The sequence below is a fragment of the Acanthochromis polyacanthus genome, chromosome 20 (assembly GCF_021347895.1).
Source record: "Acanthochromis polyacanthus isolate Apoly-LR-REF ecotype Palm Island chromosome 20, KAUST_Apoly_ChrSc, whole genome shotgun sequence".
NCBI classification, from domain to species: Eukaryota; Metazoa; Chordata; class Actinopteri; family Pomacentridae; genus Acanthochromis; species Acanthochromis polyacanthus.
In genome coordinates this window covers 15234997-15262250 of record NC_067132.1, presented here as the reverse complement: position 1 = coordinate 15262250, position 27254 = coordinate 15234997, and the positions used below count along the sequence as shown (strand labels likewise).

Genomic DNA, 27254 nt, shown 5'->3' with positions numbered 1-27254 from the left:
AAACTCTAAATGCAAATTGAAACTAGTGAAACTAACATGTGACCCTGAAATGAAATATAAAAGACATACATTTGTGCTTTATTAAATAGATGCAGCTACACTCAAGCTACACTCAAGAACACATGCTTTAAAGTAGGAGGAACCTGGACACTGTCAGTTTGCTTCTTTGCATGTGTGCGGCGGTGTTAAATGACGCTGGTGGTAATATGCAGCGGTAAATGCATGGATGGTGGTTCCCCGCCAGTCCGTCAGACAGGCCTGTCAGAGAGATAGAGCTGAAAGATAGATGACTAGCTAAACTAATAGGCCCCAGCCTCACTCAGCTCTCCTTCTGCCTCATTGAGCCTCACATTATGGAGCTAGGTATGGCATGCTAGGAAGAGGAGGTGGGGAGGGAGTTTCAGATGGATAGAGGGTGTAGAGGGTAGGAGTTGGAAGGTGTGTGTGAGTTGGGGGGGGGGTGAGACATTAGTAGAGGGAGAAAGAATGAGTACCCCATGCAACGACAGAGGGGGAAAAAACGGGAGGATAGAGAGACCCTATGCAATATTCATTTCCAGCCATGGATTTCCATCTCATACATAAGAAGACCATATGAATTCTTATTTGGGTAAATCAAATCTAACAAAGCCGGGGCTATCCCGACCACAGCCTCGCAGCAGAGGCATTATGTGCTCCATACCTCGCCCAAAATAACAAAAAAAAAAAAAAACCCACCAAGCTGCCTTTTACAGATTGTTGCCCCTCCCTGCTTACAGCATTGCCATTCTTACAAACGAATAAACAGTCTCTTTCCCCCCTCCTCCTCCATCCCCCTCTTTCTATCTTGTGCTGTTTTTCTATCCGAACTAATGCCTGTGATAGGGTCACAGATTGGACAACAATTAAGGGATGGATTGAGCCAGGAAAAAAAATGGGAGAGAAAGAAAAATGAAGGGAGGGTGCAGGAAAAAAAAACTAATTTAAGGGTTGCAGGGATGCAGTGCAATATTAGAAAAACATATACACAGACCCCCCCATCTAATCCTACGCTTATGAAAAATTAATATGTCATCGGAGAGGGCACAAGAACGAGAAAAGATTAATGCAAGGCGCTTATAAATTACAAGCACGCAAACTGATTTGATTAAAAAATAATCTGGGGCCTGGACATTGCCTGGTAATATCCACAACACTCAACTTATCCCTCTCTCTTTCTCTGTTTTTCTCTCTTCTTATTTCCCTCTCTCTCCCCATCTCTCTCTTTCTCTTTTTCTCTTTCTGTCAGATGGAAACGATTAAAGCAGGTCACATGGAGGCTAGTAAGCAGCGTTCACATGTTACACACACGTTAGAACCTTATCTGAGAGGGAGAGACAGATGAACGATAACTTAGAAAAGAAGGGAGGCTTATGGCTCATATGTGTTGTGTATATTTGTGTGTCTCTGTGTACACTAAGTGTTTCTGTATGGGAAACCTACGTTCAGTTCTCCTGCTGTCACTCAAGTCTCGGTCGGTGAGGTTGTGCCCGGGCCGGGAGGAGGAGCGAGGAGGTCTGTCACTGTCCTCGGCAGTCTCTTCTGAAAACACACAACAAAAAAACAACTCCATTACCCATGATGGTCTCTAGAAACAGCATTTCATGGCTGGGGCTCTGAAACAAGAACCTGCCATGGTGCTTGATTTGAGAAATATTGCAGATATTTTAACAGACATTGTTATATCATATGAGAGTCATTTTGAAACTATTCCTGCTTGTACATGTTCACTTAATCCCCATAAACCCCCTTTTTCCTACACAAAGGTCAGGTTTACTGAAGACTATAGCTCACCAGTAAATAACTCCAGTTACTTGAACACATGTTCTGTTGAAAATAGCCCCGCCATGCTACTTCTAGTGAGTGAAACATAATACATTCATGTCCTGAGTGCAGGGAAGTTCTGTGACAACAAAATATGCCCTACTGGGAAACAGTTTCAATCATTTTGGTTGTCTTTCTTTGGAAGGTAAATTTAAAAAGAAATAATTTAAAGAGACAGCTTAATGTTTCATTTTTCTTATCTGTTGGTTATAAACAAGCATTACATTTTTTCTAATCTATCAATTTATTTGAATAGTGGTTATATGATTGACAGATATCACATCATAGCGGAAATTCAATGATTCTGTTTTAATGTTAAAAAATATATATTATATGAAAAAGCTATCTCTTGCTTCATGACAACCACTGGGGAAAAAATTCTGCTCTCAAAAAAACCCCAAAAAAACAAGGACGAGCGTTAACCGTATCGTACAACCTACAACAGTCACCTATTATAAAGTGTCAATTAGAAAAAAGAAAAAAGAAAGAAAAGCAAAATCACTTATGGAGGCTGTTCAGGTCATACTTACTGCTATACTTTACATACATATTTTATTTGTGCTTTTTTGTTAAACTAGTGCAAAAAAAATGTGTGCACGCGCACACACACAAACCAACACACACGTGCAGCTCTGTACTATTAGCAGATTAGCCTGCCCATCTCTGAGAGTTCAGCCCCTTGTTTGATAATTCTGTGTATCTGCAGTGTTCTGCCAGTGGATTAAAGTGTGTGTATGTGTGTGTGTGTAAGTGTGTATGTGTGTATATGTGTCGCCAGCACAAGCTAACACTAATCCTAGCCGAGCCCCAGCGCTCCCTTTCATCCAGCCATCATTTGTCTCCGGCTGGGCTGATGTCACTTTGTAATGAATTTTGAGCAGTCTGAGAGAGGCCAGATAACCAGGCATGCGCATGCACGCATTGCACACACACACACAAACATACATACACATCTACACACACACACACACACACACACACACACACACACACACACACACACACACACACACACACACACACACACACACACACACACACACACAGTGCCCTCCTCCATCTCGGGGATAGCACACACCAATACAAAATCAAACAGAAACACTTGCAAACAGGCATCAAATCATACACACTCGGTATCATATTCAGAGACACACACACAGAAAAACCGTTAAAAATTTCATGTCTTTTAAATGGGGGGGGGGGGTCTCTCACCACAAACCCCTCACTCTGCCAGAGAATGAAACCGGTATGTGTCTGTGTGCATGTGTGAGTGTGTATAAAAGAGCTGCGCTCATCAATCCTGCACTGCCTTAATAACCATATTTTGCAACACACACACAGACGCACTCGCACAGACTCATATTCACAGAAATCAGGCAAAGGGTGCACTGAGGTCAGCTTGCATTTGCATACAATCACTTTGGCCATTGTATGATGAGCACAAGGGGTCTGCAAACCCCCCTCTCTTTGGAAACATGATATGATTAACCCTTTCACATTCGGCGGGGTGCGAGCACACACACACACACACGCATGAAAACACGGACAGACACACAGACTAAGCGCTGGCGCCATTGCTTTAATCGGCAACACATTAAGTGGACATTATATACAGCATGAAATTTTCATGGCAGATGCTGGCATGTGATTGCGGAGGAAAATTGCAGTTGTGTTTGTGTGTGTTTGTATTCATGAACATTGTTATATTTTTGCATTTGCACATGTATGCTGTGCACATTTTGCACATGTGCATACGCAGTGTGTTTGTGTGTGTACATGCATGTGTGTGAAAGAGACTGGGACTGCACTCTGCTCCTGATGTTTTATTAATACGTCGGTGACAACGGAGATGAAATATCTCCTGTCAGCCGAGAGAGCCCGGGCTGCAGAAATTGCAATTTTCACTGCTGGTGCTGCAGCGTCCATCTTTGTATTTTAATTCACCTCACCTTCATATAGACGGAGGGAGGAAGGATAGCAAGTGTGCATGTGTGCAGGTGTAAATACTGTGTGTGTGTGTGTGTGTGTGTGTGTGTGTAGTAGGTTTGAAAGTCCTTCATCACCAGTTTATCTTTTCTCTATTTTTGACGTTTGTTAGAAGCCAAGGAAAAGCAAATGGCACAAATCGAACAGCATGTTCCACGGAAGCATGAGAAAAGAAGGGTAAGGAGAAGGGTCAAAACAGAAATACTGCAAGGTCAAGACAACGTCTAAAAAGAAAAAAAAAATCAAAAAGCAGGTGCACAAAGACCCTTTTATCTCCTTTGACAGCTTTGTCAGCAACTCTCTTCATATATATATATATATATATAATAATTATATAGTATCACTTTAATTATGTACTGCAGCTTACAACTTATATCATAAATGTTACCATACAATATTACCTCTGCAATGGAAAATAAATATGTGAATTCTATATATATTCTCTCTCTCTATATATATATATATATTATGTACATATATTATTATTGTTCTATATACAGCTACTACAATACTCAACATAATGAAATATTTAGAGACTAATTTCTTAATCTCTGTAAACTTCATGTGTTTGATACCTCTTGAAAGTACATTTTTACAAGCCAATTAAGATGGGCAAACTGCAAATAAAACTTATTATTTTTCTTAAGGAGGACAATAAGGAATGAAAGATATGGGTCTGGTGAAGGTGATCAAACCTGCCATCAGTGTGTGATCATAACAATGCTGAATCCACATCTTAACTAACCTGTAGGGGGCAGTCTACCTGTAGCGAGATGGAGAAAGGAGAGAAAATGAACAGAAAGAAGGAAAGAGCGGAAGGAATGAGGGTGACGAGTGGGTGAAGAACGAGAAAAAGAAAAGAGAAAAGCAGGGGTGATCATCTGGGCCTCATCAGTGTTTTTTTTTCACTCCTTTCCCCTTCCAGTCAGTTATATCTGTGGTGAGTGTGTGTGTATGTGTGTGTGTGTGTGTGCATGTGTGCGCGTGCATGCAGGGAATGTGTTTCCACACTGAGGACATTCCCAGACGAGCTCTCCCAATACATCAGCACGGCGTCTGCCCTCTGACTGACCCTGACAGTTACACACCGCATGAGTGTGTACGTGAGTGCGCGTGTGACCGTGCGTGTGCGCGTGTTCCTGAGTGTTTGTGTGGAAGTGTACCATTGATCAAGTGAGTGAGACAGTGACTGCATGTGTTTGCATGTGAGATGTCATGTGCGAGTGTGTGTGTTTGTGTGTGTACTTGTGTGAGACAGAGGGTTCTACAGCAGGGACTCTTAACCATCAGCTTAATCGCTACCAGAGGACACGCAGAGCAAAAACTTTCACAGTCACCTTCCACTGCCTCTGTGCATGCACGCAGACACTCGTGCAGAGCGAGCTGGCCAGGCTGTGGAGGGTGTGTGATTTTGGCAGCCTGGTGGGACTCTCTTTGATGTGGGTCAGTCGGAACATTAAAGCCGGCCGGTGAGCTCGAGCTAACCACAGACCCTGGGTTCGATTACCGTGCAACACAAGCCTATATTTAACCGTTAAAGAGGAAGAATAATTAAGTGACTCCTGATCACAGATACAGCCAAATCAGTTTGGTTTTAGATTTAACTATTAATTAGAAGCCAGCTTGACCAATTAGAGCCTATCTCTCTTATTTGTCCAGAAAGTAACTATATGCATTTGGCTTCTAAAAGAAAAGGAGATGTTTCAAATTATTTCCGTGCAAATTTTAGTACTAAAAGATGGATTATATTCTTCAAAACATGAGACTCAAATAGACAGATGCACAAGGATACTGTAAAAGATATAGAGAAAGAGATGTTTGGAAAGAAAAAAATGAAGGAATAGACATATGGGAGATGGAGGCAATGAAGAATGTATTGGAAGTGTCAGGGCAGTGTGTCTGTGTGTGTGTGCCCTCTAGCTGTATAATGACCTGCTCTGAGACCACTCACTCCCCCTCCCGTCTCCCCCTAAGGGCCCATAACCGCCATGCCGGGTCATTATGTGCCCGGTGGAGGACTCAGTCGTACAGCACACAACTGCAGAGCAATGCCACGCCAGGAAACTGGACACGGAGGCTCCAAAATGGCTGAATTCATTAGCTGGGCTGAGCTGCCTCTAATTTGCTTCCTTAGGGCTAGGATGGTGCTCATTAAAGGGGTAAAGGAGTAAAAAAAAATCTCTTGTTTTACATTTTGTTTATCTTAAATCATAGACACTATGAAAGCGGAGCATCAACTGAAACTATAATTGCTGCCAAAGAAAATAAAGAAACATATGGGAAACGCTATAACAGCTAGACTGAGAAACTATTACTGTATACCCGGACTGTATATACGACACTGTTATAAGTGTGTTATCTGTCTAATAATACGACTACAGACTAGATACTCTGTGTCCAATGTATCTGTGGTAGTAATGCAGCCTTAATGTTTTGTGTAACACCCCTGACTGCCATGTCTCCCCAACTTAGGAATGACGTTGACGCTGATTTCTTCTTACAACTCTGGTCGTGTCCCCTGTGAGACCATGTGTGCATATGTGTGCGTATGTGAGCAACGGGGGCCCTGTGATGTCACATTCCTGCGCCGCGCGCGTGGCTCTAGTTTGGCCTCTAGGTTTTAAGGGGAAAGCTTTGAAACATTACACCATCCCACACAGCCACGCACGCACACACACACACACACATACACACACACAGTCAAGGGCCAGTGGTAATACTGCCAGAGTAATAACCTTACAGACTTACTGATCTCCCTCCCTCCCGTTCTCTCACCCTCAAATCTTTATTTACCCTACTCTCCCTCTTTATCCCCCCTTTCTCCCCTCGTTCTCCCTGTACCTTTCCCCCTGAATTTCAGCGCGTTTAACAAGCATTTAGATCTTAACCAGATGTTGTTAATGTAGCATGTCTAAAATACTAAACATCAACCCAGCAGAGAGGGTCTACAGCTCCTGCACAGGGCCTGGGAATAACTCACTCACTCACACACACACACACACACACACACACACACACACACACACACACACACACACACACACACACACACACACACACACACACACACACACACACACACACACACACACACACACACACACACACAAGCACGCACTCACACACCTACACATGAAAACCCTCTGCACATAAGACACATTTACTCCCACACGACTTTCAATGTATTTCATGCACATAAGTCCACAGCCCACATGCTAACATGTAAACACACCAGCACAAGCAAACAGACATGTTTCCATCCATGCTCTCAAATCCACCCACACTCAACCATTTATTGTTTAAAACACATGAGAACTTATTACACCAGCACAAAAAAATATCTATTGTTTCAGGTCGACTCTGAAAGCCAGACAATGGGATTGTCACATTTAATTCGCTCCTGGTGTGAATGTCAATAAGTTGAACTGACAGAATAAGCCGAAAAAATGACTTTTGTGTAAAAAACGCTTGTATCAGCAGCTCCAAATTTGCTTTGTTGTTGTCAATTACGACTTCCTGAAACACTTCATTGTATTTTCTTTCGCTCAAATTGCCCGCTCTGCTGTCTTGCAGGCGACTAACAAAACACCTATTACTCTTTTGAAAAAAAAAAGGGGGGGGGGAAGAAAATCATATGAATAAACATAGCCAAGATTAAAGGCTTGCGTGTCTTGCTTGCTGCGCAGACAGAAACTGTTGTTTCGTGTTAAGAGGGGTTTCATTTTCAGCGCTGTGGGCACTGGAGGAAAAGTGGGGGGGGGTGATGTTAATGATTCTTTAATGGCAAATACAAAAGGTTTTCACAGGACAAAAATATGGCTTCAAAAGGTTCAGTGGTGGAAAAAAAAATTGCTGCAACACCTGGTCTTATACAATAGGTTAGCAGACCTACTGTACACCTCCACACATGTGTGCATGTGCACACAGATACGCACACACACTACACGCACACACACACACAAACACCTGCATCTTACACAACAGCCATATTGCATTTCGGCTGTTTGAATCACCTTAGGCTGAGTAGGTGAATTGAGGAGGCGGCACGGCAAGCTTACTGAGGGATTTAGGAATAATTTGAAAAGAAGATTCCTCTCCTCTGTTTCATCTCCTCCCATCTCTTTCTGTATTTTCTGTTTTTCCTGGTCTTTTATGATTCCTCGGTCCAATATTTATCTAGCCCCTGATTATAAACATCTGGCCGATGGGGCAGTCTGCACAACGGCAGCTGAAAAACACACACAAACTCACACACGCACTCTTGGAGAGTCGCACACACAGTAGAAATATCACACACACTCGCCAACGTGACCCTGTCAGGTCCAGATCGGAGGACGGAGGGAGGGAAGAGACAGAAAGAGAGAGAGCAAAGTTGAACCAGACGGAGACGACAACAGAGAGAGAGAACTAGGAGCTGAGGGTTAATGGCCTTCCCATCTCTGTGATAAGAATTCATTCTGTTCTATTACCAGCACTTATCTACAGAGGCTCCTGTCTTTCTCCTCTCTCTTCCTCAAACACACACACACCGCATGCACGCACAACAAGGGTCCGAGATCGATAGATGAACCTAATGAAGAAAGCAGCTGTTTCTCGGCATACCTGCTCAACTCTATCAGGCCAACAAGATCTCCCTGCCTCATTCATGTGTCTATCTATCCATCCATTTATCTATCCACCTATCTATCTATCTGTCTATCTATTTTTCTACCTTTTCACACAGCCATCCATCCATATACCTATCCCGTCTCTTCCTCTGTGCCTTCATTTATCCCCGTATCTCTCCATCCATCACTACACTGGTAAACAAAGATACGAGCAGGATAGATATAGTTTCCAATTGACCAGACTGGTCCTTGTCATGTATTCGCGGTTTATTTATTTTCCGGGAACTAATACGAGGCCTGAAAACAGGGAATCTAATAAAATGGCTGCCATGGTTTAAGAGAATGGTTGTGTGTGTCTATGTCTACGCTTAAAATAGGCCTGTGACGGGCAGTGGCCAAATGGATAATGCTTAAACAGATCTTTATCCTATTGGGCTACTGTCCCGTTTTTAGCTGCATAAAACCATCTGCTTTCAGGGCCACAAAAAAACAAGACTGTAATCCTGGGTGGAAAACAAAGGAAAGATTTGGGTAGACAGAAAAACACTGATAAAAATAAGATAATATAAATGAATGTTGCAGGTTTTATCAATTGATTTACTACAAAAGATATTTTGCGATTTTGTACAACCGTTTCAAAAATTAAATAACAGATTTTGTTATCTTATTAAATGTTTTCTTTGCATGATGCAGAGCAAGATTCAAATGTTTATTTGGATAGCAGATAAAGGAATGTGACAAAAAGAAACCACTCAATTGTATTCATTTTGTTCATTTTCAGTTCTTTTTAGTGACTGCATTCCACTCTGATGTGGGCTTCAGTTGAGCCCGGAGCACCACATAGCTTTCATTAGCACTTAACAATTTCATATGTGATGCGTCTTTTGCCATAGAAGAAAGCATGTGCAAAACAAAAATGTGCGCATCAGGCCCTTATTATGTGTTGAGGTTAAAAGCGGACGGCAAAACTCTTCAACATAAGAGGAATAGAGTCACAGAAAAAAAAAAAAGAAGAAATATCTTCAAGCCAAAACATTCATTAGGTTGCTCAGAATCATCTCCAAATTGACCACATGGAACCTGTAATATGTGGGCGCATATGTTAACATGCGACGCGCACACATACACAAATACACAGACCTGGGGCCCGGAGATGGCATTGTACTGCCCTGGAGATGGTATTCACAGACAGTTACAAATAAGGAGTGTTGGCTTTCCTCTGACTTTCTCAAAAACATGCAAAAAATGTCCATTTCATTACTGGCTAAACAATGTCATATGGGCCCCACTGGCCCTAATAGAAGCAGACAAAGACGGAGCAGCACACATATGCTTTGAATAAATCAGATTACTGAGGGAGAGTGGGGGAGAGAAAGAGGGAAAGAAAGAGAGACACCGCCAGACACTTAGAGGATTGACAATATTCCCTTTTCTTGCTACCTCCTCCCCTCCCCTTCTCCCCCTTTTCCTTTCCTTCACTTTCTTAACTCCTCCGACCCCCCCCCCCCCCCCCCCCCCCCAGCAGGATCTGTTTTAGATTTGAGCCAGTGCTAGAGCCATATCTCTACCTTATCTCTGCTAGCCGTCAGAAAACAGAAAGCTCCATGTTTCCATGCATTAGACTCCCGGCCCCTGACACGCCACTTGAAAATCTCACAGCCCCTCAAAATGGCTGAGCAGGAAAATAAAACAGCAAAGATATCATTTAATCAAATGAAATGCAGGTTACTGGGTTGCATTGATATCATTTTTTGGAGTGTGCTCTTATACAGCGTCGTATCAAAGAAAATGTCAGCCGTGAAAATTATGGAAATTCATTTTGGCATTGTGACAACAAATGTCACCCAAAATCCCCCAAAATGAGATCAGTGTTTGAGATCTACAGAGTGTCATTAACCATATTTGAAAAGACATCAGAATTTAAGGGTCTGTGACATTTTGCACCCCTTGACCACCTCTTGGGCATCAAATCCCATCAAGGCATCCTGTGGTGTTTTTGGCTCAAATTATGCCAAAGCAGTTCTCAGATCACTGTAAAAAGAAGTACTGATTCTAATTAATGTTGTAAACCCCCCCAAAAGGGGAAGAAGGCATAGACAGGGTGCGGAATATGTTAACAATTTGAAGAAAAGGAAAACTCAATATTCAAATGACTTCTTATATTGATTTATAATTAAGTCTTAATTGCAGCGTGGTTTGGACTTCCAAACTGCCCTGTGACAATAGCAGGGAAAGAAGATATGGGAGCATTATTGATACACTTTAACAGTGGTGGTCGCCCAGACATTGATCCCACCATTTTGCGGTGCCTTTGGCATGCACATGAGATCTAAATGCACATGCATTTCAGGAAAGAGACAGACACTCACACACTACTCAGCAAAGATGCACATACACCTGCATGGACAAACAAATACACACACCTAAGTGAACTAACACAGCGTAATTAACCTTCATCCGGGAAAAGTCAGGGCTGTCTTATCTGCAAATTTGACTCTGTGTGTCTGCGTGTGTGTGTGTGCGTGTGTGTATGTGTGTTCTTTTGTAATTACACCATTAGGTGTGGAACTGATTGACTTCAGATGGGGTTGTTGGAAGTATTATTCTGGACACAATAAGTGAGGGAAAAGAATGTGTGTGTGTGGGTTGGTGTGTGGGTGTCAAGCGTATGCTTATTTAAGCTCTGATTTTTAAACTGTGCCTCTATATGTGATCCAAGCGTATTTGTTTTGTCATCTCTTTATGCGCTTCAGCCCATGTGGCCATGTGAAAGCATGTGTTCATGTTCAAATCTGTGCGTGTCCCCACGGGCCTAATCAGGTATCAGATACCTTTTGTTTTGGGAGCTCATTGATGGATGAAATCTTTATCTGTGCTATTGATCAGGAGGGTGCGGGTCCTAAACTGTCTGTCTAGCTGCCTGCCTGCTCCAGCTCTAACAAGATTGCCAGGGCCGAGTATATCAGTTAACATTTAATCAATGGCAGCTTAAGACACTGGGGCTAAGGGAAAGAAGCCCACCGCTTCAGCCCCCTGCCCCAAACCATTACTCGGGATTGAAGGGGAGCAATACGTGTGTGTTTGGGGGGGCTCCAGATGATTACAAGGGATTGGGTCTGGTTGATCACATGTCTTCAGGGGACAGAGGTGTGTGTATGTGTGTGTTTGCGCCTCAGTGTACAGGCATGCAAGTGCTGGCTTGTCGATACATGTTAATATGTCAAAAACGCCAGAGGGGATGGTATGTGCTCGGCTGCTTGTGCCGCTCTGTAGAAAATAGGAAAACTGAAAGAAGTGACTGATGTTTTAGAAAAATTGCCATTCAAATCAAGTGAAGGCTTCAAATTGAACATTCCTGCGCAAAAATACACTCACACACTGCAGTGGAAAGATATGACATATCAGGCAATGTGTGATTTTTTTTCTGCCTCGCTTGCAAAAAGCCGGTTGATGGTAAAATGCAAAAGAGGAGAGTCAGCAAAAAAAAAAAAAAAAAAAAATTATGATCAGTTAGACTTTTTTCTTGCGTTTCTTTTTTTTAAAATTTTATTTTACCATCAGCTCATCTTACTGTAAATGAAACCCCATCAGATCTAAGCGGTAGATTCTTTGTCTGCCATCTTCAACTTTTTCTTTCATTTTCTTATTCATGCTATCGTCGGACATCGCCATCATCAAATCTCATTTTGTGAGAACTAAACATGTACTTACAGCATTTGCCTATGCACAGTGTGCGCGTGTATATTTCAGAGTGAGTGTAATAGAGAGTGTAATAGTGTGTGTGTGTTTGTCAGGGGGTTGCTCTGACGGGGGAAGCCCCTCTCACGTCCCTGTCTTTCGTCCAAAGCCTAGGAGATTCCCACCACCAAAAATCAATGTGTGTGAGAGCATATGTGCGCCTGTGTGTGTGTCAAGGTTTTGTAAGACAAATCTCTCCAGCGTGCGCCGCTTTAGTGCTATTGAACCAGGCTTCGATCACTCGGCCACTGTGAATAATGCAAGGGAGGCTACTGCTCACTTACAGCGCAGGATGCTTGCATGTGTGTGTGTGTGTGTGTGTGTGTGTGACAAGATGGTCCTTTTTCCTTCTTGCAAATGCAACAGGGCAGTTCTTCGACGTTCCTCCACTTGGCCCTCTTAATCTCATGTCAGATACAGGAACTCCCACATTGATACTGTCTCTTTGAGTGTGTGCGCCAAATGTGTGCGTGAGCGTGTATGCTGGAGGCTTCCACAGTAGACGGGAAGAGCTTAACTCAAGCAGACAGCTCAGGCCTGCACTTTGACACACCCTGACTCATTACATACAGCCGGCACACAGTGGAATATTGTCATTAAAAAAGACAATTAGATATGAAGTCAAGGGAGCATCACTTACACACACACACACAGACACGAACGCCTGCAAACACACAGCGCAGGAAATATAGGTGAACACACTCGTCTTCATATCCCCAGGTACGAGACGCAGAGATATTAATAATCGGGATGCTACAGAGTAATTAAAATGATTCCAAATGATGAGTGTGTATGTATTTTGAGCGTGTGTTTTTCTGTTAATTAGGCTGAATGATTTGATATGACACAAACCGTAATGCTTTAATGGTGTCCTATACTTGATGTGGCTGGGGGGGACAGCAGATGATGGGGCTATAGGGAGAGACAGCACACACACACACACACACACAACAAAACAGACACAGCTGCTCATTGGCCCTGCCTAAGAGGAGCATCTCTTTTTTCGACATAATTATCTGTGTCATCACTTATGAGGCAATTAAACAAACATCAGTTCCTATTTCCTCCCCCTCTGTCTCTCCTCTCTTCTTATTCTGCATCTCTCTCCTCTCCTGCCATCTGTGCTCCTATCGCTGCTCCTCAAGCCTATGTATTTAATCTACTCCTCTCCTCTCCTCTCCTCTCCCAGCGCTCATCTTCCTCCCCTCCTGTGTGACTCCAGACAAGGTTTCAATTTCAGCATGCTGATTGTCTCATTGCCGACTCTATGCATGTCTAACACTTACTGGCACTCTGGGGACCGGCAATACACACCATAGAATGCCTATTACACTCCCACACGTTTCTGGTGAGTGTGTGTCCATGTTTGTGTGTGTGTGCACGGGGTGATGAGGGTGTAAAATGCCTATTACGCTGAGAGTCTGGTCTCTCTTACACTGGAGAGAATTCTCTGGCGCCTAAAGAGCAGAAAATTGCAACGCTCCTCTTCCTCACTCCCCATTAACCTGCTTTTGAAACAAAGGCCTGGCCAAGGTGTGTGTGTGTGTGTGTCTATGTATGTGTGTGTGACTGTGAGTGTGTGTGTGTTTGTGAGTGTATGTGTGTATCCTTGCCCATTAGCCCAACGCACCACCATGGGTAAAGCACCTCGTGTGCCTAACCTAGCAGAAACATCGGCATCTTTTCAGTGAATACCTTATGCTCTTTTTAAATTTTATGTTTCATTTAACTTCCTTGTACGAGCTACTTCTTGCATACTGTACTTTTACATAACAACAACTTCTCTTCAGCGTCGCCTAAATTTTGTAAAATGTATATTTTTATGCCCTTAAGTGAACTTGTCACTCATTTTTTTCCTTCCTTCCTTCCATCCTTTATGAAAAAAACCGGTGAAGGGAGATGGCATCTCTTGAAGAGCGTCGAGATGACTAAAGCAGCGGGCATATTTGTCTAATTTGCACAAAGACATCCACATCAAAGCACAAATCAAGACCCATGCTCATTCAATGGATTTTTATCAGTCTATCCATTTCTTGTTCTTTTTTTCCCCGGCACCCTTTTTCTCTTTCTGTCACATTCCTCTTTCTCTCTCTATTTTCAGAGCGTTATTAGGACATGATAAAAGCAAAAGGGATGTCATGACACAGGACCCCCTGTTAGCATTAGGAGGTGGGAGAGAGAACGAACGAGAGAACGGAGAAGGAAGAAGGGGGGAGATGAAAGAGATTTGTCTGGAAATGATTGCTCACAAGGCATTGATTCTCTGCTTTAATCTCACACAGTGTGCTCAAATTTCCTATTAGGGAGATGAAGAAAAGAAGCGAGAGGGAGATGGGTCTTATTCACAGGTGGGGAGGTGAAACTTGGCATGTCTCTCAGCGTTTCTTTGGGCCGACAAAACATACATTTCCCCTATTCTGGAAAGAGAAGCGATGTCCAGAGGGCTCTTTTTTTTTTACATGTGCTGCCTTGCTGTTAGGCCATTAGTCCGCTGTAAGTAAACAGTGGAGAGGAACAGCTATTGCTACTGAAACGCTGGAGGGTCACACAGACTCACACACACGACGAGCCACGGACAGCTGCTATAACTGCAAAGCTTCCTCCAGTTAGCGACGATTAGCCTTAGTCTATAGGTAATCAATAGCTGCTATCAATTCCATACCTCCTATTGATGGATGAGGTAAGAGAAACAGAGGAGAGTGAGACAGAAGGCAGCAATAGAAAGAAGGATTTTTTTTTTGCTCTTACAGAAACTCTACCTGATAACACTCAGTGTTTTTTTTTCTTTGCGTGTGGATTTGAGTGCATATAGGCTGCCTTCAGTGTCCATCTGCGTATTGTATCATCGCCGTCTGAGATTAGTGGCTGCTTGGACCCAGTGAGCGTATTGCCTGGTTACCGTGGCTCCGGCTCCACACAACCCTCCTCCCATCACTGGATTGTTTGTCTTAATGCTGTGTGACATGGCCCATTGTTTTGTCCATCTGTGGTTAAGAGTCAATGGACAGGGGGTGTATGAAGGGATCGAGGAGGGAAAAGAATGGAGGTGAGGGAGAAGAAAAAAGAAGAACAGGGGTGAAAATAGGGGGGGAGGGAGGTGGTGAAAAAGGAAAGCAAAACAAGATGGGGACAAGAGCTAAGAGGTGAAAAAATATGAAAAAAAGTCAAAAAGAACTCGAGAGGAAGGGAAAACATGCAATGACCCTGTGATTTCAATATGGTCCTCGGACTTTACACCCACCACTTCCCTTTCCAGGAGCCTTCCAGAGGCTTTCAGCTCCATATGGAGGGGGGCCTTAAGCTCTTTGTGATATCACTGACGTGAAGGACGTTCTGGCCCTGTGACGCCAGTCCCCTCTTCAAAGGGTTAAGTCATATTTAGTATGCGTCCTCAGAGCCCCATGGCTTTGTATTGTAAATAAGACTAATGTGGCATTGGTCAGGTATGCTAATTCAGATAATCAGCGCAATTTCTGCAAATTATAACTGTCAGTGTGGTGGGCACAGAACCTTGGCGGAAAACATGAGGGAACAATTTAGCCCGGGTAATACCCCTCCACCAAAAAGCTGCTCAGCTCAAAGAAAAACAATCGGCCTGAGCCCATACCGCCCCGACACACCATTTCAAAAATAGTTTATGGTGAACGAGGCTCATTTTTTTCTGAGGCACAAGTCAGGCTGCTGCCCATTTTCTTTCTATGTGCACACACAGACCACAAAGTAATTATAATTTGCTTGGATGGAATTATTCAAAAAATGACCACATCTTTTACTCCCTCAGCCATAGAGAATATGGTTTTGGGAAATTTGGGGTAAATTGCTACTTGCCGAAAATATAATAATATACATATATGAATGTGTCTTATTTTGATTTGACAAATGATTTAAAATGCAGTGCATTGTCTCCAACTAATTGCACAGCAATAAAAAACTACATAGTTCACTAAAATCCTCTTGGGTAAAATCACATCACTCTCATCAGAATAGTTCTCCCCAGGAACTGCATTTTTACTCGTGTTGGGCACATAAAATAACATTCCAAGTTTTTATTATGCGAGGAATGGATCCCATCTGACTGAAATCTGTAGACATTACCTTTTACAGTATGTAACTAACTTCCAGCTTCACAGTAAATGAAAAAGAAAAGGTCACAAATAAATTACTGTATTAAATGATCTGGATGTAAGCAAATCAATATGCATCATAATTGGCTGCCTTAATCTCTTAGACCTCATTGTAAACACAGATATCTAATGGATGACTGCATTGGAGGAACAAAACGGGGCCTAAAAAGGCCAAAAGTGTTCTTTGATGAGGTAGTCAGCTGGTCTCACCCTCTCCATTCTAACTTGAAAGAGAAAATGGCCACCACTATGCTAACTCTCGTGGTTAGCAGGATCTGGGTGTGTGTTGCATCCTTTCTCTCACTCCTCTGGCCATCCATGAATGTTTATGTAATGGCCACAAATTACTGAGACAAACCCTGGAAATAGACTTCTGTCTGAGGAGAGACCTTCCCAAAAAATAAAAAAAGAGAGAAGAGAACCGCTGGAATGGCGAAACCACCCCCACCACCCAGATGAAGAAAAAAAAAGTATAAGATGGGGGAGTGAAAGTGAGGGAGGAGGGAAAACCTAATACCTCAAAAGATGCTTTGGTGTCATCACATTGAAATGCTCTTTGGGAAACAGCAAAGCCCTTTCCCACATTGAAAACTGAATGATCGCTTTCAGTGTTTCTTGGTAGTTTGACTTAGTTTTGACACACTTTGGGTTTGGTGCGTTTCGAAACAACAAACGTTCTTGGAAACAAGTAAGATGGCACGATTTCTCTCGGCCCGTGTGCCATTACTTCCCGCTGGATGCGCACAAACACATCTATATCCACACGCAAGCATATATAGAGATAATAAGAGTCCATTAGGCTCAGTTTTTTAGCCTACAGCTGCTATGTAAATGGTTAGCACAGCTACACTAATTTGACAAGGACCAAAAAATGTCCCAGAGCCTTATCACTCAGAGAAAACAAAAGGGCTCTGGACACACTCATACATGCACACACACACATACACCCACACACACATGATAAAAGTGTTGTTGGTCTCTCTAAGTCAGAAGAGGTCTTTTGTTTAAAAGGGGGATTCAGACAAAGAGGGTCCTCTCCCTCCCTCTTTAATGCATGTCGGGTGGTGGTGGTGGTTGGGGTGAGGGTGAAGGGGGGGGTTGTAGAAGGATGGAGATGTGTGGGTGGTGGGGTGGTGGAGGGATGGATGACAGGCTGGGCTCTCAGAAATAATTACCTCCATAAGATCCCATCTCCCTTTCCTTTTTGTGAGGGACAGAGGGAACAAGGAAGGGGAAAAAAATGTCAGAAAGTAAAGTATGCAGAAAAGGCCCCATGTTTCTGCTTGGTCTGGCTTATGAGGAGCTTTACACATGATGGAGCACAGGGCTAATGGGCGAGGATACACACATAGAAAAGCACACTCATGCACACAAACACACACCTCCAACACAACATTTTTTATGGCCAAACAAATGGCTGAGACAGAGCCGGCAACTGAGAAAAAAAAAAATCACTGTAACAACGAAACTTCAGAGACAGTTAACGTCTCCAAAAATCCAGCAAAACAAATTGTTCAAATTATGAAACTGATGATGGAATACCCATGACTCGCAATCTGTCACATCTTTCTTTTCTTTTTTTTTTTTTTTTGCTTGAATTTTACTAAACAGCTCTATTCAGGGCGTAACTTCATTACCGAGCGGAGAAGAGCACAAAAAAAATCTAATTTTTCTAATAACTTTTGGACGACCCTCAAAGCAAAATGGCCTCCGAGTCCTCCATGTTGAGAGGCAATTCATTCTGCCTGCTCGTCTGATGCAAACTGGCATTTTTTATGAACTCAATTTTCTTTATCACTTCTAATTGTACACAGAGAGGGACAGTTTATCTCAGAAATGTGGACAGTGTGGGTTTTTTTCCTTTAGAGGACACCGCTGAAAGATCATGGTGGAAACTTTTTACTGTACAGACAGTGAGTGTTAACTGCTGCATGTGCAAGTGTGCAAGTAGATAAGCACACAGAGACTCACTCACTCACTTCACAACAGTGTTTACCTAGTGTAAAGGATGGGATGACTGGGCCTACGTTCTGAAAATTACAGACTGAAAAGAATAACAGTGACTGAAAGGTTCTCAAAAAATGCACACATGCACAATGCAGCACAATCTAGCACAAGTGTTGCTTGTACACTCCTGTCTTTGTTCAAAACACCTATACCCTTGCAGTGCGTCACTGCAGTACTGTATCCTTAATTAGGCCATAAAATCAGCATCAAAATTGTTTAATGAAAGCCATTCACATGTACATAAAGTCCAGAGCATTAGAACTCTTATTCCCAAATGAGCCTATAATTATCTGGCTTGGTGCCAAGTCCCAGGCTTTAAGAGAAAGATACCGGTCAGCACTTAAATTAATCTTTTTCATACCAGTCTCTAATGAACAGAAAGTGCTCGAGTCAGGAGTTGTAGCCCCAGAAAACTAACAGCACGCATACACATGCACGTATACACAAACAGAGGGTCCTTAAAGTGAACACTGGCTGAAAATGTTGCCTACTATAGAGCCTTTTCCATCGGTGAAAACATTCACATCATCTATCACCATAGGAGCCTAAAACACTTATAATACATGCTTTTTTTCCCTCATACCATAACCTAGTATGCAATGTTAGCATGCAGGATTGTGTAATCTGAAACACAAAAAAGGCTAAAAATAAACAACAACAGAAAAAAGCAAGTGTTCTATTTTACTCCAGAGCTATCGAACAAGAACACAACCAGAGTTTATTACACCGACTCTGAGTGTTTGATCTCCCCTTGACACGCTCGTACTTCGCTCTCTACCTACACCTGCCAAATACTTATGGGCTACGAGGAAATGCCTTTGAAACATTTACCATGTACCTTGTGAAAGAATACTGTTGTTCGGGAAAAAAAATTCTATAGAGTGGGCAAAAGGAGGGCATCCAAAAAAGTGGCTTAGCATTTTGGATGTGGCCCGCGTGCGCTTAAGCTTTGCACTGGCTTCCTCATGGAAATTCACCATGTGGCATCAAAGCCAAGGTATAAAACGAGGGCCCAAGCAACAAATATGGTGTGTTTTAAGAGTGGAACATTTGAAATAGGTGCAGCGGGCAAATATTACTTTTGACAGGTTTAAAACCTGGTTGCACTCGCTGGTTTGAGATGTAAAAAGGGGAGGAAAAGAAGAAAAAAAAGAAGAAGAAGAAGCTTGAAGCCCGGCTTGTGTTCTGGATGAAAAAACGGACAGGAGCAGGAGAGAGAGAGAGGCAGATGGAATAAGCAGGACAAAAAAGGAGAGAGAGAGAAGGAGATACAAAAAAAAAATGAGAGCAGGAGAAAAGAAGGGGGGTGGGTTGGTTGGGGGCTACGTTAAAATGTAAGGTAATGATTTATCTAAGCATGCTTTTCTGCTGCACCCCAAATCTCACCGAAACTTTGATCCACGTGTAATTAAAACCAAACGTTCACCGGCAAGTCTCCATTTCAGGACTGGGAGCTCTTCTCCTGTTCGTGTGTGTGTGTGTGTGTGCTGGGATTCACATATGTTTCTAAGCGCTGGGCCCCCATCTGTTTTGGGAGTACATGTACAGTATAAACAGGACACTTCGGGGAGCACAGATTCATGGTGAAATACGCATACGGGGCTGACACACACACATGGATGTATGGACTAATGCTATGCTGGAATGCTATTCAAAACGTGTTACCCCCCTCTGCACCACCACACCCCACCCGCTCCTTTAGGTCAAGCAAAGCAAAAACAAGTTAAGCGCTCATTTTCTCCCGGCAGCATTAACATAGGGATGACTAAATAATGGACCCTGACTCTCCGTCTTCTGGTTTAAATTACAGCACAGCCCCCTCCCCTTACACCCTGCAACCCCTCACCAACCATCCAACCCCCACTCAAAGAAAAACGATTAATCTTTTTTTTTTTTTTTTGTCTCTCTGAATGTTTTACAGTTCTGTTACACTTATTAGCTGCTGGCAGGACGGAGACTTTTAAATGAAAGCCAAATTGCTTTGGTCATGAGAAAGGAAATGAAAGCTCACTCCAGGGAGAGACTGTGTAGCCATAGCATACGTGAGCGTGTGTGTGTGTGTGTGTGTGTGTGTGTGTTTGAAAGAGAGAGAGCAATGTATGTGTGTGACTAACGTATGTGTGTACAGGCCTTTCACTATGAGATCCTCCCAAGGTGAAATTTCATAAGCTGACTGCTTGCCTGCCTGGGATGTCCCTGTGCACGGGACAGTGTGTGTGTGTGTGTGTGTGTGTGTGTGTGTGTGTGTGTGTGTGTGTGTGTGTGTGTGTGTGTGTGTGTGTGTGTGTGTGTGTGTGTTTCAGATATAAGCGCGGCAGCCTAATAGGAACAGTATGCTCATTTTGGAGAGATTAGGAGGAATGGACGGGTCTGTATCGAGAGACGTGATCTGGATATGAAGGCCAAAGAAAGGAGGGAACGAGGTGGAGAGCGAAAGAGGTTCGATGGAATAAAAGGGGGAGTGGTGTAGTGTAAGGAGCAAAGAAAAAAAACATAGATGGATCTGACTTCAAAGGAGTCAACTAACACCGAACTAAAATCAAAAATACAAAAAAGCGTAAACAAGTAGTGAATGAGATATTAACCAGTATGAGTGTGTTACACCAGAAAAACAAACGAAAACACGGGTGACAAGATAGAAATAATCCATGAAACATGAACTCAAAGCCTTAAAGATAACAAAGATACACTCAAGTCACAACAGCTAAAGCAAACAGACTGAGCAGGTTGAAAAAGCACAGACCTTGGCTGGTGGGGCACTCCTTGACATGGAACAGCTCGTGGAGGCTCAGTCCATCCTCGTCTCCTCCCAGGCCTTGCTGGTGCAGCTGGAGCTTCCTCAGTCCTTCGTTCTGCTGGTGGCGAGCTGAGCGGGCGTGCTGCACCAGGTTGAGGCGGGCCTTGGTGGAGTAGTCGCACAGTGTGCAGTAGTAGACACACGACTCGGGGCTGTACGCACTGTCCTGCTTCTGCAAGTGCTGTGAGACGGAGGAGAGGAGAGCGAGGAGGTTAGATGTATTCACGTTTTCGGCCCATTTCAGCTCTGCAAATCTCTAACAGCTCTACATTCATTCCCTCTTAAGTATTTCCATTATTGTACTGTTTTCAATAATGTCTTTGTAATTGTTGTTTTGCAAAGATGGCTATAAATGCCTTCCTTCTACTTGGCTTCCAATTGAATTGCACAAATTCAACACCCAGAAATCCCACTTTGCTAGTTTCAAACAAGCCAAAACTCAGTCAATATGCAACATGTGAGTCAGGGCCATTATTTTCTACAACCGTGCTGTAGTTATTTCCACAAAAAAAATTTGCTACAGAACAAGGTTCCTGTAAAAATTAACTTCTGCACACAGAAAAAGCTTTAACCATCTCACATAAAACACTTCAACTATAAAAGGATGTAGAAAGCAAGATCAAGCTCAAATAATATGTACAATCAGGATTTTTTTTAGCTAACCTTAAACTGAGGTAACACCCTTAAAAAGCAACAGATGGAGTTCTATGGTTCAGACACTATACACCATTTCAAATTAACTTGATATGTTCGAGGTGACGTAAAGACTCAAAACACACAAAAAGTCAGACAAGGGGTTGAGTTCAAAACACTGTTTTTGTCTTTAACATGCACATTGTCCGGCTCTCCTTATTGTTGGCAGCTGCAGGAGTTTCTCATTCAACGTGTGCTGTCAGTTGCAAGCCCTTAATTTCCAGTTGCCTCTTTAATGGCATTGCAGCCATGCAAAGCTACCCCCTACCTCTTGTCCTGCCCTTGGTGTGTGTAGGTGCACAAACGCAGACGCACACACACACCCACGCACACACGCAGACACACACACACAAACACTCACAGCCCCCATCCCACCTTGCCCTACTCCCATACACCCAGTCAAGCCAAGCATATCAAGTGTGCTTCTGTTGTTGCTGCCGGGCTAATGAACAATGCACAAAAACAAAAGACCAGGCCAAGCTTTTATTATCTGATCCTCTGTGGAGGGAGGGGAGAGGGAGAGAGAGAGAAAGACACAGAGAGGAAAAGAGAGTCAGGCAAAGAGAAAGAGACACAGAGGTGGCTCACAGAGGTTAGTTTATGCTTTGTTAAGATTTATTCATACAGCCATGTGAGAAACAGGTGCAGGGTTCCGTGCATGAATTAATACACATAATGACAAGTGTGTGTGTGTGTGTGTGTGTGTGTGTGTGTGCGTGTGTGTGTGTGTGTGTGTGTGTGTGCGCGCAAACCCTACTCCGTCTCTCACATCTTACTATAGGAAGATGCTTAGTTCTTGAAGCACAAAAAAAAGTTAGCCAGGTACTATTTTTCTCCCAAGCACTGTTGCATCATGGTATATAGAGAAAGAAGTGAGAGACTGCAAAAACGCATGTGGGAGGAGTGTGTGTGCGTGTGGTGGGAGGAGTGGGCCGCAGGTGTGTGAGTTCTAACCCCCCCCCCCCCCCCCCCCCCGTTCTTTCCTCTTCCTCCTTTGACAAACAGGGATTAGCAACATAGCTACAGCCGCTAACACATCTTTTCTCTCTGTCTCTCCCTCTTTCTTTCTTTTGTAAGAAATCTTGCGAGGTTTTTCTCACGAGACGGTGGGACGTCCCCTCGCAGTCAGAGGCCCTTTCAGAAGTCTTAAGTTTTAATTAAGTCGGAGTTGTCAGAAGAAAGCTCCCCTAGTCCAGAGCTCAGGGCCATTAATTACAGCTATCTTTGTTTCTCTGTGAAAGGAGGCCTCCCTCGCTCTTTCTCTCTCTCTCTTTCTTTGCCTCTTTTCTTTCTTCCCCTCCCTCCCTAGCTGTAGAACTGGGCTGCTGAGCCTTACTGAGGAAGCCACACACGTGTGCTGCGGAAGCAAACACACATTTATCACATGCATAAACAACAATGTCTTTTCAAAGAATTGTAATGCTTTTCATTTTCTCAGTTTTTCTAACTCTTCTCAACAAGTTTCTAGAAAGTTACCAATCATCTTTACCTTCAAAATGGCCTTCAACTGCTATGAAGTATGCTGTACATTATGCACAAAAGCCCTTATGCTTACATACATCCTCACTGTCATTCATTCCATCATTAACTATCATTATTAATAGAATTTAAAACAAGAATACATCTTACTACTGCTTGGTCTTTTCTTATTTTTCAATTCAACTATGTCTGGACACTCCAGCATACTTTTATTTCATGACCACTCTGACTGAGATGGGCGCTACTTACAATTGAATGGACACTGAAAGGGGTTCTTAGAACTGAATAGAAAATTAGTAATCAAACAAGGTCCTTCTTTCCTCCAGTAACAACCTTCAGTATTGCATTAACAACTTTCACAGAAGAAAAGCGCAATGGAATTGAAAAGTGTGTATTGTGCGTGTGCGAGCATATGTATTTTCCAAACAGAGAAGATAGCCATGATGGTTAAGAGTCTTATCAGGAGAGGCGAGGTTTCACTGGAATAATCCTTGATAGTTTATAATGGTTACTAATGGCATGGCCATTATGAGAATTGTACTCCTTCAGAATTAACATTTTCATATAAATCATCCATGCTCTAAAATACCATACATCTTTCAATGTCCTAACTTACATTGTAGTGTTTTTAGGATATGAGGCTTCAGCTGAGAGGAGCAGAATGATATACTTGGGGTTGAACTGGGCTGCCAGATAGGTTTAGGCCTAATATTAATTCTCTCCCCATCAGCACATTCCAGAGGGTTTGTTTAAGACCTAAACTTGAGGGCTGTCTGTCGCACTCTGGCACTCTGCAGGCCTGAAATGCAGGCGGTCTGGTGATCACAGGCCAGAACATCCATGATTTATGAACTTTTAAAGGAGCACTTTGACTCCTGCCAGGCGTGGGCTGTGTAATGCATATTCAAACACACAAACACACTGTTCCTGCTCCTGGGTTTGCGCCCGTGTGTGTCTGCTTGCAACGTGTATGTAATTTATGCCGCAGCTGATCCGTATGTGTGCATATGTGCTGTACATATATTTGTATCATATTGAGTATCTTTGTGTGTGTGTGTGTGTGTGTGTGTGCAGGAGGAGGGAAATGGCAAAAAGGGCCATCCTTGTCAATATGGCACCTCTCCAGAGTGCCTGGTGGTTAATTGTTGGGGATTAGTGTTTGGCAAACAACCAAATAAGCTAACACTCCCTGTGGGCCAATCAAAATCAGCTAAGCAGCACTCCCTGGGTGGACCTAAACATGGCACAGAGATGTCTCGATGGTGGAGGAGGTGAACACACACACACGTAGACAGAGAATGCAAATTATGACACTCAGGACTTCCTGTTTACTTGCCAAAAACACAACATTGGCAACCCTGTCAATGACATCCACACACACTCTGGGACTTGTATGGGAAGAGGGGAGGAGAGTCAATTTGACAGGTAAAGGAAGCTCCCTTGTGTAGTGGTTTGCTGCTGCTGCTACTGCTGCTGCTGCGTGCGTGTGTGTGTGTGCGAGGATGACAGAGGACTGCATTCATTATGCAGAATGAGATGTTTACAAAACACCTTTCTCACACACATCTAAACACAAGCGCACACACACCTCCCCTCTGCTCGCTCCCTGGGTTTGCGGGGAGGATAGCAGCACTGCTGTCTCATATCCATTTGTTCTATCTGGGGTGACAAAGCTGCCTCATTAACTGAATTCTTAATAAGCCAAGCCAAAAGATATCTTTTCACAACTTCTTTTATCTTCCTGTGCATGTACATGTACGTGAAAGTGTGTGTATGTGAGTGTGTGTGTGTGTGTGTATAATTTCAATCCGCCTTTTCTTCTCAGTGTTTGTGCGTGTGTTTGTGTGTGTTTGGTTTTTATGCATCAGTAATTTCAACTCCACATTTTTTGATTATACCTCACAAGTTTTTTTGTGTGTGTGTGTGTCTGTCTGTAATTTGAATCGTGTGTTTTTTTGTCTTTGCCTATGATTGTAATGTGTTCAGTGGTAGCATAAAAATATTTTTGAAAGCAGCGCAAAGCAATGGGGTTGCATTTCCTCCATAAACCAAATGACAAATTAGGGTATTCAGTACAAACATGACTCTTTCCTGTCATTAAGCGTAGAACCAGGCAGCTAATGAATACATTCTGAAAGTAAGAACCTTCCGCCACCGCAGCTATGTCTTAATAACCAGTGTGTGTGTGTCAGAGCATGTGTGCACACGTTTTATACGTAAAGAACTGCTGCATACATTCAGAGAAGCACATAGATGCAAACGTACACCCCACACGTAAAAATAAAAACCTCTTTATCTCCTTTTATCAGTGTCTTTTTAGGGGAAGCAGGGAGCTCATTGTTAAGTATACCTGTTTTGTTTTTTTAGAATGCCACTTGCTTCCGGTGCTATCCCCTGGGCCCCCCGGGGGCCATCAGAGACCAAAACAGCCCCACTTGGCCCAGCAAACAACAAAAGCATGTATTGTTCCTTGAAAGTATTTTAAACACATACCAGTACTGCCTGGAAGGCCGCCAAGTGTAGAATTCCATCAGTGCTACCACCTCCCTAACACATGTTACCGCTAACCGCCACTCAGCCCCCAAGACATAGATGTAACGCAAGATCACTGCCAATGGATTGGCTGGCAGACTGCACAGCTGAAAGGAGATGCAGAGGGCCCAGGTATGTGCCACCTTACTTCCACCGCTAAAGAGAACAGCAACTACAGTGTACTGAGAGATGATTTCGGTGCAGCACAGACACAAAAAACAAATATGCATATAGAGGCGAAAACTGCTGAGTGCACAGAACACAAATATACACAGACAATGCACAACTCCTACTTTTCTCCCTCTTTCTCTCCTACAAGGACACAGTGTGTGATCATGAGATGCTGGAGACACAAAACAATCCCAGCACTCCCACCCCAACCTTCTTTTATTTCCTGATGGTCGTCTTTCTTTTCTCTACAATCCGTGCTCTGATTTTCATAAATGCAAAGAAAAATATTTCCTAGAGCTGAATTGCCTCTCCTGTTTCTCTCAGCTCTCTGCCTGCTGGCAATCACATGTGATCACAGCTCTGGGGCCTGTCCATGAGATGCAGGGCCTGTGGGTGAGCTTAGCTTAGGTCACCCAATAATAATAAGCATCCATCGTATAATCGCCGCCAAGTCAAATAAATGAATTATCACAATGAGTCTTTCATACTAAATTTCTGCCGGTCTTCACCACTTCTGTGCTATCTCCCTGCCTCTCCCTCTCTCTCTCTCTCTCTCTGGTCTTGTTCTTTCCATCTTTCTTCCCTCTCTTTCTTCTCTATTCCTTTTTGGTATTTGTCAGCAGAAAAAAAAAACTGTGGGTGCGTGGAAAATAATGCAACTCTAAAGTCCAGTTAATCGTCTTGCCGTCCATTTTTCTGACTCCCACACATGGACTCAGACACACCCGGTCACACATACACACTTGGAGTCATGACGTAAGTGTATCTGACGTATGGGGTAAAGGTCAACCTGAAGTTCACAGCTTCCTGACCTCTAGCCCCTTTTCTTGGAAAAATCCGTCTTTCTATCTTTTATTCTCTCTACTGCTCCAGCGAAGAAACACTCATGCTTACAAGGAAAGTAGAGCAGTACAAAGAAAAAAACTATGATCTATGGCATTTCTTCTGGTCCTAATCAATGGATGTGTGGTAAATCTAATTTCTAAGCAACACATATTCTACATTGTACTGCCCCAGCAGCTGGAAGCAAGAGATTCAAAGAGGCAGAGACACCAGAACAAATCTTACTTACTCATCGGTGCATGTGTGTATGTGTGTTAGGTGTCTTGAAAGCCAGCTCACCTCCATCCCCCTTGAAAATGGATCAGTATTTACATTAGCATTAGATTTAGACAGCATGGCTCAGCCACTTACTCCCTATTAGCCATCCTGACCTTAGCCCATTAGGGTCTAAAAGCCCCCGCTTGTCTCCATCGCCGCCAGGTGAGACTGACCAGA

The 27254-nt window shown here is 43.2% G+C and overlaps 1 protein-coding gene across 4 annotated transcripts in view; it reads right to left on the bottom strand.

The window, feature by feature from the left end:
* zfhx4 (zinc finger homeobox 4) overlaps nt 1-27254 on the bottom strand; it is a 94302-nt gene that overhangs the window by 17646 nt on the left and 49402 nt on the right. For all 4 annotated transcript variants that reach the window (XM_051940610.1, XM_051940609.1, XM_022193711.2 and 1 more), the window contains exons 6-7: nt 21048-21282; nt 1462-1560 (exon numbers count right to left, since the gene is read on the bottom strand). In XM_051940610.1, coding sequence (XP_051796570.1) covers nt 1462-1560; nt 21048-21282 — 334 coding nt within the window. The remainder of the gene's footprint in view (nt 1-1461; nt 1561-21047; nt 21283-27254) is intronic.